Genomic DNA, 21,126 nt, shown 5'->3' on the forward strand with positions numbered 1-21,126 from the left:
TAGGAAACACTCAGGAGTGATGAGAAGAAGCTCCTAAAGGAAATAAAAGCAGAACCATCAGGTCTCTAAGACCAAACCAGCACATTAACTGTGACTTTCTCCAAGGACTGAGACCGAGAGCATCTCTCTGAGTTTTTAATTCCAGTTTCTTTTCCGATGGAGGGAATTGCTGTTTGGGACACTCACAGCCTGCGGTTGCCCTGGGCTCTCCTCCTGAGGATGGGGGTCACTTGTTTGCTTCTCTCTTCTCTGCCCCCAGGACCTCCTCAGGTGCCGAGTTCTGACATCAGGGATTTTTGAGACACGATTCCAAGTGGACAAAGTCAATTTCCAGTAAGTCTGTGGGCAGGACCCTCCCTCGGGGCCCTCGGGCCTGGGGTCGGGGAGGCGGCCTGGACACTGGGGGATCCCGGGCCTGCAGCGCTGCCAACCCAAGTGCGAGCCCGCAAGCACAGGTGTCACCGCAGGAAACGGAGCCCCAAGCCCGGGGGCCTGGGGCAGGTGCAGAGGAGGCGGACGTGGGCAGGAGGCTGCCCAGGGGGAGAGAGGGCCAAGCGGCCACTGATCGCAGGGCAAGGGCTGGGCCCAAAGAAATACAACCTGGGCCAGACCTGGGAGGCCCCGCTGGGCCCGTCTGTGAGATCACCCGTGGAGCAGAGCTGTGGGCCAGGTGTGGGGAGGAGGGAGGTCCTCCCATCCATGGATAACGATCCCCCCCGCCCCCCGTTCTCCCGCAGCATGTTCGACGTCGGAGGCCAGAGGGATGAGAGAAGAAAATGGATCCAGTGCTTCAATGGTGATTTCTCCCTCTCCCAAGAAAAGGGGGCAAACTCACACTCCCTCCTGCTGCTGTGTTTCAGTAGCTTCCGGTCCACACACCAATTTAGAGCCTTAACCATGAGCCCTGTGAATATGGAAGTTAAACGTCCCGGGGTCACACTGTCTCTGCTAGTTTGGGGGCCCTGGGTCATTCCTGCGACCACAAGGGAGCTCTCCCTGGGAAGGGGTGGCCGAAACTGCTCTCAGTAACCAAGGTGCCTCCTGCCCCCCCGCCCCCTCACCCCCAGACGTCACCGCCATCATCTATGTGGCCGCCTGCAGCAGCTACAACATGGTGATCCGGGAGGACAACAACACTAACCGCCTGCGGGAGTCCCTGGACCTTTTCGATAGCATCTGGAACAACAGGTGATGAGGCAGAGACTCTGTCTCCTGCTGGCTTCTGTCTTTGCTCTCCGATGCAGTCCTCTAATCAAATCTTCTAAAACCATAAGAAGCATCCCTTTCAGCCCATCTAATGTGGAGACTTACTTAAGATGGGGGTGTCCTTTGCTGAAGCTGATGAGACTTTGTCAGGAAAATCCAGATCTCTGTTTTGGAAGCCTAAGATTATGTACAGTGCAAAATTGGTTTTGTTTGGTTTTTAAAATTAAGAAGGCGCCCATTTAAAGCATCCACTGGTGACTAGATGACCCCCGAGCCCCTCCCCCAACCTGTCAGCGCAATGACAGTTCCCCTCCCAGGCCCTCAACACCCAGCTCCTCTCCCGAGTCCCAGACACCCTGCATGACCATCTGTTCTGTTGTCATTGTGAGAGCTTTAACTTTGCTTTTCTGACCCTCTGCTAGTAAGTTACACCACACAAATCTGAGTGTATTTATTCCGTATGTGAACCTTGACTTTGGTGCCAGTTCTGCCCTGTGGAGCTGAATCACCCTCAGGAGAGCTTATCCTCTTGAAAGTGTCCTGCGTGCAGATGGAGCGGGGCCGAGGCACTGGGGTGTGAAATAACCCCAAGCCCTGCGCCTCGTCCAGAGGGTGGCACGTTGTCCTCTCCCGGATAACGCCTGCGATGGAGGTGCCTGCTGGGGCGGTGGACCCACATCTCTGTGTTTACTTCTCCTTTCCAGGTGGCTACGGACCATTTCCATCATCTTGTTCTTGAACAAACAGGATATGCTGGCAGAAAAAGTCTTGGCAGGGAAATCAAAAATCGAAGACTATTTCCCAGAGTACGCAAATTACACTGTTCCTGAGGACGGTAAGATTCCAGAACAAGCGTTTCACTATTGAGGGAGAGCACTGCACTTTCAGTAGCCCTGTAATTCCTACAGGTTTCCTGGTTCTGATGAATCCAGGAAACTTAGTTTAGATCAGTCTTCTCTACTCCCACCCTACCCTAAGTTTCTAGAATGTTAAAATGTCCTCAGGGTCTCATTTGTAAAATTTTCAGAGTTCGACTTGGTCCACACTGGGCAGGAGGAGGAAGGGCAGCTTGGTGTGAATGTGGCATTTGTGGGGAAGCTCTGCCTCCCAGTGTCCCGTGTCAGTCCACCTGGACCTGCGCACTGACCCCGCACAGTGACTGACAGGGAAGTCGCTATCGGGGCCAGCTCTCCCCGCAGGTTGGCTACGTGGGTAGAGGCGACACGGGGCCGGCTCACCGGTCAGTGAAACACTTCATCTGATTTGAGTGGGAGTTGTCCACAAACCACCATTAAAATAAGAATGACCTGGGAGGAGGAGAGAGACGAAGGTCATATTTAGCTTTTGGCCACACAGCCCATGAGTTTCTGTGCCGTGTGTGCATGGCCTCCATCCAGCTGTATCCATGTGTCACGTCGCTTAAATAAAATTCCCTTGGATTTCCTACAGCAACACCGGATGCAGGAGAAGATCCCAAAGTCACAAGAGCAAAGTTCTTCATCCGGGACCTCTTCTTGGTGAGCATCTTCCTTGCCCCTTGCTCTCCTGCCCTTAGGGTGACACTGCTCTTTTCACGTAGCCTCTCACACGCTCGTTTAATCTCCCCCAAATGATGAGGGATGAGAGGGTGTCCTTCCCTCATCTCATAGTCAAGCACATGAAGACTCAGAGAGGTTGGACTTCTGACCTCAGGTCACACAGCTTCCCAGCAGGAACGGCAGGGCACAGGCCCTGGGGCGGCACTGAGACGGTCGACCACGCTTGCGTGTCGCCTTTCCCAGAAAGGAAGGAGGCCTTCTGCGGGATGTGGGGTGTGGCTCCCCATGGCTCGAGGGTCACATGGAAACAGACCTACTCAGGTTCAGATGTTCCCTTTTTGAAAAAACTTTGTATTTTGAGATGATTTCAAACTTACATAAAAAGTGAATTCTTGGGGGGGGGGGTGTCTGCTCAGCCCTGATGCAGACACCCCCACCCCCGGCCCTCGGTCCCCCGAGAACTGACAGGGTATGTCTGTGCAGCGCATCAGCACAGCCACGGGCGACGGCAAGCACTACTGCTACCCGCACTTCACGTGCGCTGTGGACACAGAGAACATCCGCCGCGTCTTCAACGACTGCAGGGACATCATTCAGAGGATGCACCTCAAGCAGTACGAGCTCCTGTGAGGCCCCCGCCCCTGCCCCGTGTCCCCGGGTCACCTGGCGCAGGGCAGCGAGTCCCCGTCCATCAGCCCCCTGCGCCTGACCCGTGGGGGCTCCCCTGACCAGTGGGCCCCCAGCCACCTCTGTCCCCCTGCCTCCCCCTCAACTCATGGAGAACTTGGCAGATGGGGGGACGCACTGGCAGGGATCACCCTTCTGATCTGATGGGCCCATGACTCAGAGAAGCCCCTGAGCCACAGTGGGGACAGAACCCCTTTCAGTCCTGTCTCCAGGGGCGGCCGGCCTCAGCCTTTGCATCAGAGCCCCTTTGACCATCCACACGTCGGCAGGAAGTGCCCCCCCTAGCTCCGGCCACGTGTGTCCCGTCCACGATGGTCCCCAAGACTCACGCTGCTCGGGCAAGGGCCTCCGTTCATAGGTTCTTTTTGTTGTTTTATTGCTGGTTTATTACAATGTACAGACCACAAAATGTAATATTATTTTGTAAAACTACTCAAGGAAAATCCCTGTAGATCTCCGTGCCTTGACTATGGCTGTCCCTGTAAAAGAAACGTGTTTCTGTTGTGCTGAACAGCTGTCATCATACCTCCGCTTGCTCTGAGAAAGGGAGTGAATGGTGTATGTAGAGTTCAGGGTATTTTATCAGGTTGGTACTTTTTAACAATACTCCTGGATAAATACATATATATAAATTTATATAAATATAAATGATACACATTAATCATCCACATCACACAAAATGCCATACCCACATCACAAGCTTCTTTCAGGGAACCAAGGATGTTTTTTCTCTCCAGCAAACATGTTTCTCATTTATCTGGCTACTTAAAGACTTTTCCAAGGTCACCCATTCCCTTAGTCAAAGTTTTTGAACCACTTATTTAACCATAGGTCCCATCATAAACAAACAGCAAGAAAAAGACAAGGGTTCCAGGTTTGTGTCTGGACTTGGAGAATCAAAGGATAGAATCTGATTGGCCTTTTGAAGAAGCAGCATTACAAAACCTTTATTTGAAACACAGACTCAGAATACATGGCGGTTTCTCAGCCTTGAACGATTTGCAAATGCAGCCTCATGAGTTACATGCAGCTCAAGACCTTGAAGCCATTCATGTCTGTCGACGGCCTTGAGGGTGCTTTTCTCAGGTCAAAGAGAATCTGTTAGATTGTCCAAGGTTATATTTCAACAGCACAAATGCAGAGATGGGGCAGCCTAGCCTGCATTACTGCATTAACTTCCATTTTGTCCTTAGTATTTTAAAGTTTACTCTCTAAAGCAGCGTCTTATAACCCTTTTGTAAACTTATGCACATTTAAATACTACTCTTCCATGTAATAAAGGATGACAACTTTACAGACAATGCACTGTCACATTTTTTAATCTCATTATCACCAAATTCCTGTTGCTGTCATCCTTGACTATTTCATAACACTTTCAGTTGAACTGAGACTCATAAAGTAGAAATGATTTTCAGTTTCCACTGAATTTTCAAGATAAAACATGAAGAAAACCTGAGGAGATACAGCCCCATACATACACCCAAAAAAATGAAATTGTATATTTTTACATCCATTATTATTCAACAATTCCCCTGTAACTAAACTTCCTATTTAAAAGTTTGATTTGAAGAGTGAGACTCTTAGAAAAAACACAAAAAGAATTTATCTGGCTTAAAATTACCACGGCTTTTTTTTTTTTTGGCTGCGCAGCACGTGGGATCTTAGTTCCCTGACCAGGGATCGAACCTGCACCCCCTGCATTGGAAGCGCAGAGTCACAACCACTGGACCACCAGGGAAGTCCCCTCAGCATATTAATTTTTAAATATGAAAAGCCTTTACTGGTCCATTTCTTTTGATCACTGATAAGCATTTGATTCAGATTTAACAACTTGGTCTGCTGGAGAGAAAAATCACACTCATCTAAAAATCTGATTCCATTAATTTAGCATAGAAATACAAGTCTGTGAGAAAATATACTCCTGCTCGTAGCATCTGCATTTTATTTTAAGCATACAGCTTTGTAAAGTATAGGAACTTGAGAACTGCTCATAGGAGGACAGAAGCAAACCCGGTGTTTGTGCACAGTTGACCCTCCGTCTTGGGGAAGGAAGGCTGTCTAGTGCATGTGAGTGATGACATTCATAGCTTTTACACATTGTACAGATACAGTCTTTGATTACACATATACTTGATAAAAAGAGAAGACACACCTGTTGTAGAGACGTCCCATTTTTGCAGCATGAGAACAGCACAGTCAACTACTGATTCTGCAGGACTCTGTACCAGCGACTCAGACCCCACAAGCTGTGTCCACAGCCAACTCTGGTCTCGCTGTCCATGAGCATTGCCCAAAGTTCAGTTTCTTTGGCTTTGGGACTTACTACTAAGTACAGAAAGTCTCCTGCTACTCACGTCGTCTTAAACTTTCTGAGCATGTTCCAACCAAGATGAAAAGGTGAGGCCAGAAGCCCAGCGTGGACGAACGTGAGGAGCACGAGGCCCCCAGCAGCCACGCAGTACGTGGTCAGAACCGTGTCCTCGCAGGGCAGGTAGCACTTGGCGAGGGCGAACTCTGTGGGCAGGATGCTGCCCTGGAAAGCAAGCAAGACCATCCGCTGAACCCGCAGACCCAACCGAGGAAAGGCAGCTGCTGAGCCTGTGGCGCCTGAGGCCAAGGGTACAGCCTTCAGCACCCCCCACCCCCCAGCACTGGGTCCCAGTGTGCTGAATGCAGACAGCCTGGGAGCTGACCTCCCTCTGAATCTAGCCCCTGGCACAGGGGGCTCCTCAGTGGGACACATGGCAGAGGGCTTCAGAGAGGCCTGGAGACTTGGATTAGTGGTCATGCTCTGTTTTTCACGCCACTTGATGCTGAAATGAGCAATCTGTTACCTAGCAATGCGTGTGCTGGGGCATCTCAATGGTTTTTTTTTTTTTTTGGTAGATGTTTTTGCTATATGGAAGGATAGTGGGGGATGGTCATTTACTTTGAATTTGAAAACAGGTTTTCTCCATCTTGTTATGAAGTAAAAGCCTTGTGACCTAGATGCTGGTCAAAGAAAGGAGCTGAAACTGCAGGTTGCCACTAATTAACACCTTTAATAAATATGCAAGAGCTGCAGCGTTCTTCTGTCAGAACAAATGGGCATGTTTGGAAAATAAGATGACCCTGTTTCCTTAGAAAACCGAACAGGCAGAGCTGGTACCTGAGGTCACTGCTGTCCCTGCAAGATGAGACACTGTGAGATGCTCCCCTCACCCCCGGAACAGCTGTCCCCAGAGAGGTGTTCATGCCAGGTGTGCCTGGTGGAGTTTACAGCTTGTGTATTTTCAGATTGCAGCAATTCAGTAGTTGGTCACTGTGTTGATTTAAATAAGTATGAAAGCTTTGAGACAAAATAAAGGTTCACGTACCATGACGAAACTGGGGTTGTTTCTGTTTCTCCAACTGAAAGACGGCACGCTGACCTCCAGGACACTGGCCCCGTGCAGGACTTCGCAGGCGCTGTGCGTGTGGCCACTGAGGACCAGGCGCGGCCGGAGCCACCACAGCAGCTGCAGCGACAGTGGAGGTGGTGAGAGTGCGGCCGGGGCCCAGGGCCACCACCACGGCCACCATGAAGCCCCTGCTGGGGGCTGCCTCTCTCTGCCCTGAAAATCCTTTCGTCTGTGTAGACTCCATCAGAAGTGAGCTCAGGCTCTTAGGGAGCATCTATTCTTCTCATCCCAGATTTCAAATTTTTAACTATATTTTCTCTTTATAAATATTTTTATGTCTATTTCATAAATGTACTTACATTTTGTTTTATGTATTACATACACGATATAGTATAAAAATATTTGTGTGTATATATAAATGTGTGTATATATATACACACACAGAAGACATGCACAGAAAGCACATTGTAATTAAGTCCCTAAAAACTTAACTCTTAAGTCTCATTCGCCTTCCCAAATACACATTGAGGGGAAAACAGAATAAAGGAATAGCTGAGAACATTATTAACTAAATCTCAGGGAACAGAAGTGGGTTTCTTGGGGAGGGGTTGGGGGCAGGGGACCGCCCGTCCTGTCCCATTCCACATTCCCACGTCCCTGCATCCCAGACGCAGCAAACCTTCTGCGAGGCCTCCCTGGACAGCGCATCATATCGCTCCTTGAAAGGGGTGTACTTCTCCTCGGGGGGAGCCGAGTCCTCCCCAGAGCAGTTGGCGTCATTTCTCCGGTAAAGTGGGAAGTGCTGTCCAGGGTCAGAGAGGAGTCAGGGAAGCGTGAGACCCTGGGAGCATCCTCCAAACGTGGGCAGGGACCCCCTCACCTGCAGGAGGATGGGGGCCGAGGGTGGCAGCCGCCGCCTGTCTCCACACCCGTGGGGGCGATGCTCCTGCTGGTCAGAGATTAACTTGCAACCCCGCCTTTGCTGGATGCTGGACGCTGGGGAGGGAAGGGGGGGCGGCCATGCCCTGGGTGTGGGAGGGTGCGGGGTCCTACCTCCCGGGAGCAGTTCAGCCGGCGAGAGATTTCCACGAGCTCGGCCTCTGCTCCAGAGCAGATGTCACAGCCATCCCCTTCCAGTGCAACACTGTTGATCATCACGAAACTGAGGAGAGGGCAGGAGATCAGCCACGGGCCACCTGCGCTGGCGGCTGATCGCCATGTCCCCAGGACACGGAAGCTGCCCACCCACAGGGAAGAAACCCCAGCACAGCTATAAGTCTCGGCCCAGCTACGCTGTGTCTGCAGGTGCAGATGATGCTAAGAGGACAAAACAGCATCTCGGAGCGTCGAGTCTGAGACACGGCTTTTCCACCCTGAACTTGTGAGAGGTCCCAGGTGACCACCACGTGTGCTTGGGCTGTAAAGTGGGGAGATAACGGCCCACCCATATCACTGGCTCCCTGTGGGGATGACGTGAAATAAGACGACAAGGCAGAACCTAAAAACCAGCGGGGGTGGGGAGCTGCAGAGCTAGCTGGGCAGGAAGAGCCCACAATGGGATGACAGCAAGGCCGGCTGTGGTTCCCTGTGCCCCACCTCCCAATGCACCATCACAGGCACCACTACATGTGCCTTCCTTTCACACGCGCACAGCCACTGGGCACAAAAAGGGTGCCTGACATTTAAAGAATTTAAAGATAAGGAGCCTATCAATCCAATAATCTGGAACATGACTATTGTCTTTAAACTTTCTTAAGGAAATTCAAGTTCTAGGGTCTTCATAAGAATTCACAGATAATACTCACTTAATTCCTTTCCAAGAGAATAGCCTTTCAGGGTTGAAAACTTTCTCAAATCGTTTAATTTTGTACGTGTTCATCCTACATTCAATTGTAAAAAGAAACATTTTTCAGAACAAGCCATTTTAAAATGTCTTAAGAAGTGTCATGAACACAGAAAGTAACTTCCTGGACCTGAGGGCCCGACCAGCACCCTTCGTTCTAAACTCCCACTGGTTCAGGCAAGCAAGGGGCCACCCTCACTGCCCCACCACTGCCCAGCCGGGGCCCCAGCTCCCTCATTGGTACAGTGGGTGAAGTAATAAAAACAACAGGTAAAATAAGAGACTGAATGTACGGAAGTACAGTGCTTACAACAGGCTGGCGCATCAGAAGCACTAGGTAAACATCAGCTACTAAAGCCCAAATGTCTCATTTTCTGATTCCCGAAGAAAACTGGCCAGGAAATGTAAGTTTCAAGTTAGAATCACTCCAGGGCACACACAGATTGGTTGTTAGGCAGGTGTGTGACGTGCAGGCCTGCAGTCCCGCCCCCGTGGAGCCCCCCCCACCTGACAGCACACGTAGGCCCCTCGGGCTGGGCAGGCGGGAAGGCACAGCCGCATGGCAGCCTCCACTGACCACTCACTGGTAGTGGAAGCCGATGTCATGGTTGCCAGCCACGGCCCTCAGCTGCACATGTGGCGGGTGTCGGAAGATCTTCCAGAAGCGCCCCACATCGTCCGCCCAGGCCTGCGGGGACAAGGGACACCGCTCAGGCCCGGGAGCCTTCCCTGCCCTGTTTTGAGGTGAGAAGGTCACTCCCCGCCCAGATGTTCACAAAGCCAACGTGTGGAATATTCTTTTCCCAAGACTAACTATATTTTAACTATTTAATTTGATGCCAAATTTTAATCAAATAGTGTATCTCCCCCAACTATCCTCTTCACAGACCCACTACTTCAAGGTCGCCTGACGGCCACACATGGACCCCAGTCTGAGTGAGGATGCCCTCAGATCTGGGCATGTCCCCAGAACAGGCTCTGAGGAATTATCTAGTACACTGTGCATCCCCCCAGCATGAGGACCAGCACCTCCCTCGGGGTCATCTTCTCTGAGGCCGGATGGGGGCAGAGGCGGGATGAGATGTGGGGGAAAGAAAAAGTCCAACAAATCTCTCAAGACTTTAACTGTTAAAGCTTGAGACTGATGCCTGTCTAGTTCTTATTTTTAAGCCTAAAAACATAAACTGGACAAATACTCCAGGCTGGATGATACCAAGCTGAACAGTAGTCAACTTTATCCTAAAAGTTTTAAATCTGGCCCAACCTAGGGAAATAAGCTGGATAGAGATTCCTTCAATACATTTACAAAGACCTTAACAAATAATACTTAAAGGTAGAATAACATAAAATTAGAAAAACATAAAATGTTCCCTTTAATTTGCAAAAGGAACATCTATATCCAACCTCATTTTATAATTAGTTGCTTTTTACATTTAGCATTTCTTTTATTTCATAATTAGTTCTGGACACTGTAACCCTATGAACAGTGGGTTTCTATAATATCTGGACCAAGGCTTTCTTTGTACAGCTTTGGACTGTCCTGGGAAATTTCAATGAATTTTTAGAAATATCTTCCAGGGGATTTCCATGGCTGTCCAGTGGTTAACACTTCATGCTTCCAATGCAGGGGGCCTGGGTTCGATCTCTGGTTGAGGAACTAAGATCCCACATGCCACGCAATGCTGCCAAAAACTTCCAAAACCATTACTGCCATAACATTTTTAACTAAGCAGCAAGAATGGCTTCTTTTTTCTTTTTTCATTAATCCCAAGAATGTAGCAGGCAATGCAGTCTGACAGACAAGGTGAGAGCAGCCCTTCTCTCTGGTTTGTGGAAAGACTCACATCACTTGGTCTCGGTCCCCTGAGGGCACAGGAACCTCCCACCAGAGTCCGGCTCCCCCACCTCCCTTGGAAGAAGGAAAATGAAAGGAGAATAGTAATCTTGTATGTAGCACAATCTCCTGATGTAGCCGTTCAATTTTAAGAGCCTAAAGTCAAGCTACATTTCACTGAGTACTCTGTAATTCCGGGGACAACTGAAACGCTTTCCTCTTGCCCACGCTTCCCATCCCAAGAGCTTCGTGGGAAGCGTCTGGCTAACCTACATGTCTCCTACACAGACAAACCTAAGACAAGCTGACCTAACTCAGGACTGGCATTGACACAGAGCCCCAAGACCTTAGGATGGACCACACACTGTTTCACGCTGGAACTCCGACCCAGGGCCAGGGCTCCAGACCCCCTGGGCTTTCTGTGCTGGCCCTCAACAGGACCAGGATGTCAGGGTCACAGGGTCCCACCTGGGGGGAGCTCCACTTCCCTTCATCGAAGACGTCGCCCAGGATGAAGACGACTTCCGGCTGTAGCAGCCACAGCGCCGTCTGGAAGGCTCGCTCCATCTGCCACTCCCTGAAGGCCAAGTGGAAAGGAAAGGTCAGTCGCTTCTTGGGCAAAGCTACATCCAGGGGATGGTCTGACAGGACATTTAAAATGTGAACTAAAGGTCCCCTCTCCTCCTTCCAAGGCCCCCCTTGCTTGGAAGAGCCAGGGTCCCCATCTGCTTCACTGAGGGGGCAAAGGCACCAGGGGGACCACTGGGCTGCCCCTCCCACAACCACAAAGGCTGCCACCCTGGGTGGGACCCTCAGACCAGCCCCACCCGAAGCCAGAGCCCAGGGGCCTAGGAGGCCTAGATGCGGCTTCTGAAGATGCCAACGCAGAGGAGATGCAGCACAGGGCTTCTTGGGAGAGACGAGAGACACAGGCCAGCATCACAACTAACTCCTGTCGACCCCAGATGTACCAGCAAGCACCCCAGAGGAAGACGGGCACACAGAGCCTCGGGTCTGCAGCCTACCCACCCTCCCCCCACCAGTAACCCATGGTCGGCTTAAGAACGCTGCCCACTGCCTTTGATTCCTGGTTTCTCTGTGGTCAACGGAGACAGCGAGCCCTGCTTTCACAGGACAGTCATGGGATGAAGCAAGCAGGCACGGCGTCCACACACAGTGGGGCTGCAACCCAGCAGCGCCTCCTGCCTCCTGCTCCCCGGGCAACTCCGACTCCGCCACTGTCCTGCCATCCCAGCTCCTCTTCCCTCCCAAAGCGGGGCGTTATGTCCGGGGCACGTCAGAGGGGAAGGTAACTGTCAGAGGAGACTCTGAGGCCTGGAACCTCTCTGCGTGACCACCACTTCACCCAGGACACCTCACAAATATACTTCCCGGTTTGTCCCAGTTTACTGTTATTCACCCTGGCGAGGGAAGTGTGCAGCAGCAGCAGCAGGAGGGCAGGGCAGGCTGCTCTCCCGCCTGGTCATACACAAGGCTCCCTGGGTGAGACCCACAGAGCCCAGGCCTCTCCCTGGGCCTGGTCTATCTCACACCTCCTGGGGTTTAAAACTCTGAGGAGGAAGGCACGTCGGCCCCTCTGTCCGTCCTGCCTCCTTTGCTCGCCCCGGGGACGTCTCAAGCACTGGAGGACATTCCTGCCCACAGGAGTAAAGGCCTGTTCAGGGAGGCACAAATGAAGCCACTGTGACGAAAAGGGGGCAGGCACAGGGCCACGGGGCAGGAAGCATCACTCACACGGGCCAAAGGGAGAGGGGAGAGGCCAACAGCCTCCCGCCTACAGACCCACAGAAGACCCTGATCTCTGCGCCTACCTCCGTAATTTGTCCAGCCAGTGGCCTCTCACGGCCCCGAGCAGGTGGGTATCAGCCAAGAACATGGCCCTGAGCACTGGCTCGGGGGCCCCACGGCCACCGGCATTCGTGGGAGTTCTCACCGCAGGCCAACTGCACCGGGAGATCACGAGGTAATAGATTAGAAATTCACAGAAGAGAAGCACTGCAAAGACAACAGCCATGAATTTCAGCAGAACCAAGCCCCTCCTCTTCAGGGGATGGAGGTGCTGCCTCCCGGCCCCCAGCCGGGCTGTGGCCACGTCCCCTGCAGCCATGTCCCTGCCCGGGGGTACAGCAGCCGAGTCAAATCCACGAGACTTCCCACGAGGAAACTAGACTCCCGGGCTGGGTGCAGCTGGCGTTGGGGTCTTGGCTGCGTACCTGCAGGCAGAGGGAGAGGACAAGGTGATGTGTGTCCCTTAGCAAGCCACCGTCACTAGCCCTCCAGTAAGACCTAGGAATTCCAGAACCCTATCACCTTCCCAGATAAACAGGACGGTCCCGCACGTTCACAAGGACTACCGGCCACATGACTCACCAATAAGGGAAACAATGGTTTCCTTGGCAGTCTCTACACTTCCAGGTGCCAGGATGGCTACCAGAATGATCTTCCCACCACGATGACAAAGTCTTAATACTACTTTAGAAATCATCAGACACAGGAGTCTAAGGAAGGATCTTTGTTAAGGCAGGAGACATAACTGGAGAAGTCAGAAGTTAGCAAGTAGGTTCCACCTGGCTCCCAGAAGGATTCCCCACCACCAACCTCCTCGAAAATCAACAGGCCGTAGCCCCATGTAATGCAGCCCCTGTAACACGTTGCCTTTGGTGTGAATTACCCGCTTTTCTATACGGCTTTTCCACAAAAGAAGTGGAATTCACGGACAAGGTGCTTCCTCACTGACTCAGAGCCGGGGTATGACGGAGCCACAGCCATGAACACTGCGTTGGGGTTACACACGTTTCCACAAACATAGGCTTTCACCTGCACATTAGCCTTAAACTCTGGATGGCTTCCTTTATAAGACATTTATGTGCAGGAACCTGTTACATGTTCACGGATCTGTCTGAATCGTAGGTGAACTCGGCACCCATTTTTGACACATCTGACAAGAATGTTGATGAAAGCGTGGCTGAGATGGGCTCTGAGAGGTGGCCTTCCACTTTAGGTTCCTCCACTAGTGCTCAAGACCCTGGTGAGCACTAGTGAAGGAACCTCCAACAGCTGGTGACCTGGAGGCCACAGAGAGCTCAGACTCGGGAGAAAATCCAGAAGGCTGGGGGGGCTGTGGAGACACTGAGCCAGTAAGTATAGAGAATCCTTTCCCAGGAGGTGATTTTCTAGGATGGACTTAAGAACCTTCATATGGCTGACCGCCAAGGGGACAAGGACACTCATTCTTTTAGGGCCTAAAGCAGTCTCTGCAAAGTGCAGCTTCCAGAAGGTTTGCACCTGCACCTGTAAAAGCCCAGCTTACTCCACAGTGGGGTTCATAACACACAACCGCTGAGACGCAGAAAAACTGCAAAACCTCGCCTAAAACAAACAGGGGCAAATGTGTATGTTGAGCCACTAAACAAAAGTTTCAAACATACCCCAACACTGAAAACAGCAGAAACTGATCAACGAGGAAGCCTGCTCGTGATGACTGAAACCCTGCCGACAACAGTGGGGCTGTCCTGCTTAGGACTCACCCACACGGGCAGCTTTTTAAAAACGAGGAAATGATGCGCGGGTGCCTCCAGTCTCCCCGTCCAGCGTCTGCACACGAACTGCATTGCTTATAGTAAGTACCCGACGGGAGAGAAGCAGGACTCAAACACTGGATTTTAAATACGTCCCTTGGGACGCAGAGACCACGGGCAGTCGCACATGTGACCTGGGATCACAGAAGACACACAACACATGACAACTTTACCCCCAAGTCTGGGCGGTCAGGGATGAGGGCCAGCCCCTCCCCTCTGACTAGACCGTCCTCCGCACCCGTTTTCTCTGAGGCTGACCCACACAGGCCGAGTATCTCCTACAGGGGATGCCCCGGAGAGGGCACAGTGGCCCTGAGGGTGGTAGCGACGCCTCGTGACATGCTGTCACCCCAGGTGCACTTCTGCCCACAGCCAGCGCCGCCTCGGACAGCACGAGGAGGAGCGAGTCCTTTGGCTGCCATGCACCCATCGTGCTCCCACCTCAGACATGGACAAACATCAGTGGGACTCGGGGCACGGACTCTCCGCTTGCTGATAAAAGAGGGAAAAGCAAAGGAACTTCGAAGGAGTAACAAACCCCCCTCAACACCTTCAGCCTCCTCAGCTTGGCCTCATGTCAAAACCATTTGCTCTCACTGTCCCATTTTCTTTCAAAAGAAATCTCTTAAAAGCCTCAAAGCTAAGGCCAAAATAGCAGCAGATACTTGCTAGAACCTAAGGTCCCCGCCCACAAGGACGGGGAGGGAGGGAGCCCCAGCCCTGGGGCTGGTCTGGAGCCTCCCGTCTGCAGCCTTTCTCTGTGGGCCCCCGTTTCCCAAGGAGAAAACCTGAAGGACAAGTTAAACAGCTCCTCCATGCCCACTGCTCCTTGTTCCCGGTGGTGTGGTTGGTGCGGTGACAGAGACCTAGGAGCACAGGGCGGGGACACCTGGGCTGATCGGCCAGGTGCAAGGGGGTGGGGGGGGGACGACACAAGAGCAGAAGGATGACCCCTCCCAGCCGCCCTCTGCCCCGCACTGTCAGCTTAGACAAGGGCCCAGGCAAAGGGACCAGGGAGCACGGAGCCCTGGCCCCTCCTCAGGCTTCCAGGTTGGAAACAAACACCATCATCCCACTGGAGCCCTTCAGACAGAGGACTTGGAAGGAAGGAGGCAGGGACCAGGGAGGGGGAAGAAAGGAAAGGAGGGGCAGGAGGCCAGCCAGCTGCTCCTGTTACTGTTACACATTTTCAGGAGAAAACCCTAATACCACATGAACCTGGTATAATACGATCATCAAAAAAAATTGAAATCCCCATCAGAGTGAAAACCATATTTGACAGCTTCTGACACCAAATCCTTCAAACAGAAATCCCTTTGCTCAAATCTTGGAAACTGCTTTTCTTCCTCTTTCCAAAACTCACTGTACCATCCATCAAAGTCATGTTCCCAACACTGTCTACAATGTCATGGCCACAGCCCACCCCCTTTACCTTCTGAAGTGAAGGCAGTGTTTGGGGCTGACGGGGTGAAGGAACCAGATGCGGCTCCAAGCCCTACGCTAGGGGCCCAGACGTCACTACCGCCACGGCTGCTTCTGACAGCTCTCTGCTCACTCCCAGCCGGTGGCCTCAGGGACCCCGCTGCTCACCTCCTGGTCTGCTCAGACACCTCAACAAGTCCCCGACCTTCCCTGGGCCTCTAGGGGTCACAGCACCCACCCCCGCTGTGACTGCTGAGATTGACAGAAATGTTCACAAGAGTGCTTCTTTTTTTTTTAAGTAAGTCTTTCTACTGTTGATGGGAAAATTAACCAACAGTCAATCTAAGAAAAAAATGGAAAATTTTACTCAAGCCAACCTGGGGGATGGTCTTTTGTTTCTGAGACAGTCATACATCAGATGGATCGTTCACAGTTTACACAATCCAGACCTGCATGTACGAGTGGTGGGTGGTGGGTCCCTGTGGCTCCTTACAAGTTGAAGAAGGAAAGTCACCCCGTAAGGAGCTGGCCCTTGATGAGATAAAGAAGGAAGGCCCTGTCTAAGGAGGACTGGTCTCTAAGGAGGGCTGGTCAGTGCAGGTGCACAGCACACACTAAAGGGAGGAGGATGCCCCAATGGGCAGAGAAAATTTTTATATCTAAGTTTTTCTCATCTTGGCATAAAATATGAATTTTATTTCACCCCTACGAGGCAGGCTTGTCAGGATGAGATCAGAGTGAAGCTCACGCCCAGAGGGTTCCTGCAGGCTCAGTCAGCACAATCCAGCGGGCCCGGGGAAGGAGGGCCAGTGACCAGAGGGTCTGGGAACCGTGGCCACCGGTGCTGACCCTGCTTCTCCACTCATTCCCTGCTTGGCGCTTCTAATGCTTCACACCCGAAGCTCCCAGACGCTTGCCTCACGAAAAGTACACTTTAAGTTTTATCTCAACCCACAAGAAAAGCCAGTGATTTAAGATCCCCAAAGCTGTTAAAGAACCGCTGACTGAAACCACCCACCCTGGCCAGGCAGGATAATAACCACTTGCAATGAGTTATCTCACAACAGGAGGTCCCAATAAGGACCTCAGACTGACAAGCTACAGCCAGCCAGAAGAATTCAGGAGGGGCCGAAAGGAGGGAGGGGACACCAGCCCATGATATGTCCTGCCAACCTCCCAGAAACCCTTGCGCTGGAATCCATCTTCACTGAGATGCCTGCACCGCCAGGAATCGGATCAAATATGTGCATAAGCAAGACGACTGGCCAGAGACAACCTGGAGAGCTAACCCATTACCATGAACCCTGAGACTCGAGCACGTGGCAGAGCAGGTCTCCCAGGTTCCCATCCCCTACCGCTCTCCACCGGGCACCCCTTCCCCTACTGCTCTCCACCGGGCACCCCTTCCCACTAAAGTAAAGGCTTCTGCTTCATCAGCACGTGTCTCTTCGCACAATTCATTTCCGAGTGTTAGACAAGAGCCCACCCTTGGGCCCTGGAAGGCGGACCCCTTCCAGTAACACGGCCACAGCTCGAACCACCAAATGCTACTGTCCCTTCCACATCCAGACTCTCACAGGCAAATAGAGAGAAAACGTGTCCTTTCCTAGGCTAAGTGACAGGGGGTCTGGTCCTTCCTCAGAGCAGCTCGGGCCCAGATGCCACCATCCCCTCCTTCCTGATCAATGAACACACGGAAAAGACATGTTTATCCATCTGTATCACTAGCCTGTAAGAGGAGGAAGTGGGAGTTTATGATAAAAACTATATTCTGTGTGTTGCCTTCTTGTGATTAATGATGAATAATCCTGTCCATATTAGAAGCCTTTGCTCTGCATTAGCAGATTTGGGCTCAAAAGGCAAAATTAATAAAATGTTATTGTTTTCACTCCCCAAGTTCAATTCGTAGGTTTTACTGAGCTCATCAAATTTAACACAGCAAGAAAGCCACACAGGCTCCCGACACAGCTGGTCTGGCCTCAGATTAAGGGGCAGACTCACAGCTATAGGACAACCTCCCCAGGCTTGTCTACATGTAAGAGGCCCTGGTGAGCCCTACAGGGCTGAATCTTGGTATTTTGACTTCTACCACATACACACACTTCTTATTCCTGACACTACAGAGGACAATGGTAAAAAAACAGCTCAGTAACATCTACTGAAATGGTGCAGGACCCTGTGAGACCCTCCCTGGTTCAAGGACTTTCTGTGTGCTCCGTTTCTTATTTGCAGGAAATAGGCTTCATTCTGCCTCCTTGACCTTCCCTGAGTTCCAAAGGGGCAGGTTCATCAGGTACTTATCAGGGAAGGAAGGGGATGCAGAGACAAGGGAGGAGCAGTCACGAAACAACAGTGCAGCCTTGGGGCAGGGTTCCAGTTCCCCCTCAAGAGATACACTTAACAATATCTTTGAGCTCTTCTGCAGAACTAAGGCCCCCCACCCAGGTGGAGGATAGCAACTTTAGGCTGAGGACAAGATTCCTGGAGCTCCGCCCTGCTACCTCCCCCCCCCCCCCCCCCCCCCCGCCACACATCCCCTGCAGCTCTCCCCCCCCCCCTCAAATTTTGCTTATAAAAACTCTTCTCTGAAAAACCATTGAGGATTTCAGAGTTTTAGTGCACAAGCCACTTGTCCTCCCTGTATTGGTGCCTTTTCAACAAATGCCACATTTTCCTTCACTACAACCTGGTGTCAGCAGACTGGACCCAAGTTTGATAACACTACTATCCCAGAATTTTTCAAAAAGCTAGAAGAGACCCATCACTGGTTTATGAACTAAGTTTGGTGGTTTGCAACCCAAATTTTAAAAAGTAAAATACAGTAAAACAGAACAGAAAAGTCTGTAGGGCAAACAGTGGAGGCAAGGCAGGGTAAAGCTTTGTGCTCCGTTTTTCTGCACAGGTGCGTGTGTGCACTGGACACAACATCAACAGAGCCTACCACGCTGGGCTCTCCACTCCCTGCACAGGAACCCAGCCCCGTTTATCTTCATGTCTCCCTTCTCGTGGCCACTTGCTGCCTGCAAACAGTAGGTGCTCAATAAATGTGTGTGGCCTTAATGGCTTACATTTAGTCCTATTTATTTTCCCGAGCATTTTATAATTACAAACACACCGCGTGGCTGTTTCAGTCTGCTATCTGTCTTTGAATGCACAACAGTCTACCCTCCTCACAGACACAGGAGGGAAACGGACGGAGGCTGTTCCTGCTCCCCTGACCAGGGAGCCAGGCAAGAACGTAAAGACTGGCAAATGCACTTCCAGAACCATCCTCACACCAGCCCTGGTGTGGGACTCAGACAAGAAAGGACGAGGGCAGCTCTCCAAGTTGGAGGGAAGTGATGACAGTCTTCCCCAAGCCTCTTTGGAGAAAACACTTTCTTCTAATAGGGAAGGACACAGAAACGCTTGGAACTTCTGGGGTCTCCCCTAACACCTGGGACCGGGATGATCCCAGCAGCGGGGGACGCCCAGACCCCGGTGTGTGACCTCCCAAAGTGTGACCGCAGGCAAGTCATACAAAACAAAACAGAGACAGGATGGCTATTATTTAAAACAAACAAACAAAAAACAGAAAATAACAGGTGCTGGCAAGGATGAGGAGGAATTGGAACCCTTGTGCACTATTGGTGGGAATTTAAAATGGTGCAGCTGTAGAAAACATTACAGTGGCTGCCCCCCAAATTACAAATGGAACGACTGTATGTTCCAGCAAGCCCACTTCTGGATACACACCCAAACGTACTGAAAGCACACTCGTTTCACAGCAGCACAATTCACAATAGCCAAAAGGTGGAAGCGACCCAGTGTCCACTGATGGATGAATCACGGATAAACAAAATGTTGCATGAACATCTAATTACAGTGGAATATTATTCAGCCCTTGAAAAAGGAAAGAAATTCTGACACAGGCTACAACATGGATGAACTCTCAGGACAGTATGTCCTACTTATAAGAGGGCCCTACAGAAGTCAATTCCATAGAGACAGAAGTGGGATGGTGGGTGCCAGGGCCTGGGGCGGAGGATGGAGAGTTATTATTTAATGGATGTGGAGTTTCCATTTGGAAAGAAGAAAAAGCTCTGGAAATGAATGGCGGTGACAGTTGCAGAATATGTGAATGTACTTAATGCCACTGAACTTAAAAACGGTAAAATTTATGTAGGTGTTGCCACAATTTTTTCAAAAAAGAAGACAAACACATGCGCACAGAAAACCCTATAAGTTAACCATGTCCTATAACAAGGGCTTCCATTGAGACTTAAGCTCACTACTTTTATATTTCAAAAAAGAAAACGTGTTGGGAGCTTAGATTTAGGGGATTATCACTGGGTCATTTTCTCACCTTTGAAAGAACAAGACCGGTGTGAAGGTTGGCTTGTGCTCCCCCACATCAGAGCACCTTTACCTGAAATAAAACACAAAATGTGTGTTTTGTGGCTGAATAATCTTTCATTCAGTTAACTATCATTAAAGCCGAAAATGCATCACTTCCGGGAGGGCACAGCGGCTGCTGTCCCCCAACGCACACAGAGGAGGAGGAGCCACGTTCAAAGTAAAAGACGCTGAGAACCGTACAGGTAACGACCTAGCCACACTGCAGTTACTGGTCAAGACCAGTTCTTTTAAGCTATAGCACAAGTATTTACACATGAACCGCGCATACACTGTTCCGTATGGCCCAACATACAAGACTAGTAGCTACAGTCCACCACTGGGAGCAAAATATTTCACCCATCGGCTGATTTTTTAACTTCAAAGCTGCCACTGAATATCCAACTTCCCTCCAAAAATTAGCATTAAAAGTGTTTAATAATTGTCCATTAACGTTAAGTTCATTATTATTACAATGTCATCAGTGGCTGTTTGCGTGTTAAATTTTTCCACCTCTTATTTTAAATGATATTTTAAAACAAGACGGGTTTTTAAAAACCGACAGCGGCAAACCAGGAAGGGAGCGGCCCCTACGATTTAATACATAGGCCTTAGATAATGGTACTTTTACAGCAAATAAATAATTTCCGGCATACCGTTTTCTCAATAGGTAAACCTGAGCTCCTAACAGGGAAACGGGGCTGCGCTCGCAGGGCCGGGAACAGCCGCGAAAGCGCAGCCGCGAACTGAAGCTGACACGGCGCCCGCCTGGCGGCCTGGCCCCCACCTGCCGGCGCAGCCGCCTGCACCGACCCCGGAGGCCCAGCTCCGCGCCGGCCTCGGGCGGGTCCGCAGGGCGCGCCCCGCGCACCTGCCTCCCCCGGCCTCCGCGCGCCCGCGTCCCCGGACGTGACAGCAGCGCTCCGCTCGCTCAGCTCGCGACCAGCCAGACGGCGGGCAGCGGGAGCGCGAGGGCAACGCGTAGAGACTCAGGGCCGGAGAGCGCAGCGAGGGGGAGCAGGGTGCACTAGGCGTAGGGCGTGGTGCGCGGCGGGCGCGGGGGCGTAGGGGCGGGGCGTCGGGGTGCAGGGGTGGGTCGCTCAGGGCCGGGGCCGGGGGCGGGGAGCGGCGGGGCGGGGCGCGGCGGGGCGGGGCGCGCCGGGGGCACGGGGTGAGACGCAGGGGCGGGGAGGGACGTGCGGGGGGCGCGGGGGCGTAGGGGCGGGGCGCTGGGACGTGGGGG

At 51.7% G+C, this 21,126-nt stretch overlaps 2 protein-coding genes across 13 annotated transcripts in view; one reads left to right on the plus strand and one right to left on the minus strand.

Moving 5' to 3' along the window:
• GNAL (G protein subunit alpha L) overlaps positions 1-3,657 on the plus strand; it is an 80,906-nt gene extending 77,249 nt beyond the window's left edge. For all 3 annotated transcript variants that reach the window (XM_057698505.1, XM_057698502.1, XM_057698503.1), the window contains 6 exons: positions 260-333; positions 738-796; positions 1,068-1,188; positions 1,911-2,041; positions 2,656-2,723; positions 3,228-3,657. In XM_057698505.1, coding sequence (XP_057554488.1) covers positions 260-333; positions 738-796; positions 1,068-1,188; positions 1,911-2,041; positions 2,656-2,723; positions 3,228-3,374 — 600 coding nt within the window. In that variant the 3' untranslated portion in view covers positions 3,375-3,657. The remainder of the gene's footprint in view (positions 1-259; positions 334-737; positions 797-1,067; positions 1,189-1,910; positions 2,042-2,655; positions 2,724-3,227) is intronic.
• A 124-nt stretch (positions 3,658-3,781) lies between these two features.
• On the minus strand, positions 3,782-20,890 carry MPPE1 (metallophosphoesterase 1). 10 transcript variants are annotated; one of them, XR_009047939.1, is made up of 12 exons: positions 20,540-20,890; positions 19,855-19,917; positions 12,321-12,722; positions 10,957-11,065; positions 9,239-9,342; positions 8,617-8,691; positions 7,865-7,973; positions 7,692-7,760; positions 7,491-7,613; positions 6,788-6,928; positions 5,584-5,964; positions 3,783-3,968 (listed from the first exon to the last, which is right to left on the minus strand). XR_009047939.1 is itself a non-coding variant. In XM_057698498.1 (11 exons), the coding sequence occupies exons 2-11, from the start codon at positions 19,901-19,903 to the stop codon at positions 5,782-5,784; spliced, it is 1,146 nt and encodes a 381-aa protein (XP_057554481.1). In that variant the 5' UTR covers positions 19,904-19,917; positions 20,671-20,890; the 3' UTR covers positions 3,782-5,781. The 10 variants fall into 10 exon arrangements, 9 of the variants coding, with proteins under 9 accessions (XP_057554481.1, XP_057554480.1, XP_057554482.1 ...); XM_057698498.1 differs by having other exon boundaries at positions 3,782-5,964; positions 12,321-12,504; positions 20,671-20,890; XM_057698497.1 differs by having other exon boundaries at positions 3,782-5,964; positions 12,321-12,504.
• Positions 20,891-21,126: the final 236 nt, after the last annotated feature.

This window comes from Hippopotamus amphibius, chromosome 11 (genome assembly GCF_030028045.1).
Source record: "Hippopotamus amphibius kiboko isolate mHipAmp2 chromosome 11, mHipAmp2.hap2, whole genome shotgun sequence".
NCBI lineage: Eukaryota > Metazoa > Chordata > Mammalia > Artiodactyla > Hippopotamidae > Hippopotamus > Hippopotamus amphibius.

Coding starts and splice junctions, on each gene's coding strand:
- MPPE1 (XM_057698493.1), bottom strand. CDS start 12,616: ATGGCTGCAGGGGACGTGGCCACAGCCCGGCTGGGGGCCGGGAGGCAG. Junction 11,066..12,320: donor TGGCTGGACAAATTACGGAG/GTAGGCGCAGAG, acceptor CTTGGCCTTCAG/GGAGTGGCAGATGGAGCGAG. Junction 7,974..8,616: donor TTCTCTTGGAAAGGAATTAA/GTGAGTATTATC, acceptor CCCTCTCCTCAG/TTTCGTGATGATCAACAGTG.